General features: G+C 32.5%; 1 protein-coding gene across 1 annotated transcript in view; it reads right to left on the reverse strand.

Moving 5' to 3' along the window:
- The window catches only part of FUC1 (alpha-L-fucosidase 1), a 3,093-nt gene extending 1,715 nt beyond the window's left edge, over window positions 1–1,378 (reverse strand). Inside the window, exons 1-2 of the mRNA XM_011013675.1 lie at window positions 688–1,378; window positions 201–437 (exon numbers count right to left, since the gene is read on the reverse strand). Of these exons, the coding sequence (XP_011011977.1) occupies window positions 201–437; window positions 688–1,214 (764 nt within the window). The 5' untranslated portion in view covers window positions 1,215–1,378. The remainder of the gene's footprint in view (window positions 1–200; window positions 438–687) is intronic.
- Between the last annotated feature and the right edge of the window lie 868 nt (window positions 1,379–2,246).

Genomic DNA, 2,246 nt, shown 5'->3' on the forward strand with positions numbered 1-2,246 from the left:
GTGGGGGGTGATATACTTAACAGCTGAGTTGCAGTACTGGCAGGTTCTAACTAAACAAGTCATCTTTAGGCAGGCATGGAATCTATAGCATTGTAAACAAGCATGAACTCTTAAAAAGTGCAGACCATGAATTACTAACCAAAAGTTAAAGGCAAGGAAAAAAAAAAGGCATGGAAGAGAAGGTTAGAAAGTTAACTCACATAGGATCAGTGTTTCCAATCTGGGCAGAACTCCGATTGAAAAGAGACCAGCAAGTAGACCCAGCGACACCAGCCTCATCCCCAATCCACCTTGTATCAGGACCTGCATCAGAAAAGATGATAGCCCCAGGCTGATGTTGATGAATGAGACTAAACCAACTATCGAAAAAATACTCCATGTCCTTCTCTCCCTCTCCTTTCGCACCATCCAACCATACCTCCTTTATCTCTCCATACCTGCAAAAACAAAACACAACACAACACGAATAGTTCTTAATTATTACAAAACATAAATCTAATCAAAGACAGATGTTATTTCCCAGATAACACAACTGTTCAGGTTGAACTAACAACATGAATTAGATACAACAAAATGCAATAATTAAACCAACAGCTCAAATACCAAATGAAATACAGATTACAAAATAACTTAATAAAAGAAGTCGAGGAAAAACCCTAATTAATCAACAACAAGAAAGAAAACCACCTTGTCAACAACTCAGTCATTTGGCCTAAATAGAACTCATTATACTCCAAAGTCTTTCCATAACACCCCTCATGCCTATCCCATGGCGAAAGATAAAGACCCAAATCAACACCAGCCTCTTTAGCAGCCAAAGAAAGCTCCTTTACAACATCCCCACTTCCATTTCTCCAAGAAGTTGACTTTACAGAGTACTCTGTGTACTCACTAGGCCATAAACAGAACCCATCATGATGCTTTGCAGTGAGAATCACACGGTTAAAGCCAGAGTCTTTAGCAACCTGGACCCACTGCGTGGTATTGAGACGGGTCGGGTTGAACACAGATGGGTCAACCCGGCCCGTACCCCACTCTGAGTCTGTAAAGGTATTGGTTCCAAAGTGAAAGAAGAGTGCCATTGATGAGAGTTGCCATTGGACTTGAGAAGCTGTTGGGATAGGTAAAATGGGAAGTGGGGGTGGCTTTTGGAGGGCACAGTGGGAAATGGGAAATATCAGAGAGAATGAGAGACATACGAGGATCAGATTCATTGTTCTGGGTTCTGGAGTTTGGTTGTTCTCATAATGGAAGACAACAGGAAGTATTCAGAGGTCAAAAGACTTGGCTTTTAAAGTGAGACATTTGTGAAGGGATGTTTTAGAACACTGATCACGCAAAGTGGAGGTTGTCACTTCCTCATCTTTAATCATGCTTTGGCCAAACGCCTAATATATTAAATGAGATTTTCTTGTTTTTTATCTGTTCGTGCTATGTTGTCGAGCAGGTTAATATTTTTCTAACATGAAAAAACATTTAAATAGTGATAACTTGAGTGAATTTTGATTAAATTGGAGATTACAACTTCCTTATCTATAATCATGCTTTGGCCAAACGCCTAATATATTATACTAGATTTTTTTTTTCTAGTCGTGATATATTATGGGGCAGGTTAATTTTTCTAATATTAAAAACATTCAAATGGTGCTAATTTAAGTGAATTTGGATGAATTTGATTAACTTACTTTTTAAAATAACTCTAAAAAAATAAAAATTTAAGACTTATTAGATTAATATCAAGAGATAAAATTAAAAACTTAAAAAAAATAATAAAATTAAATTGAGCTAATCTTCAAAACTAGTAATTTTGATACGAAACAAAAAAAATCTTGAACAAAATTTTTAACCATTAAAAAATTAAAAATTAAATAATAATTAAAATAATAAGAATCAAAGCTGATATAAAAACTAATAAAATAAAATAATGAGAGAGTAAATTGAAAAATAGAATAAAAAAGAATAAAAAATTAAAAAAATAAAAACCAAAATTAGATAAAAATAAAATAAAATTTAAAAAAATAAGAACCAAAATTAGATAAAAATAAAATAAAATACTAAGGGACGAAATTGAAAGATAAAACAAATTAAGAAAAGAATAAAAATAAGCAATTAAAAAATAAGAACTAAATCTAGAAAAAAAGAAATAAAATAAAATATTGAGGGGGAAAATGGAAAGAAAAAAATCAAGAAAAAGATATATATATATATATATATATATATATATATATATATAAAAAGAAGCAATT

The sequence above is a fragment of the Populus euphratica genome, unplaced genomic scaffold (assembly GCF_000495115.2).
Source record: "Populus euphratica unplaced genomic scaffold, PopEup_1.0 scaffold920.1, whole genome shotgun sequence".
Taxonomy (NCBI): Eukaryota; Viridiplantae; Streptophyta; class Magnoliopsida; order Malpighiales; family Salicaceae; genus Populus; species Populus euphratica.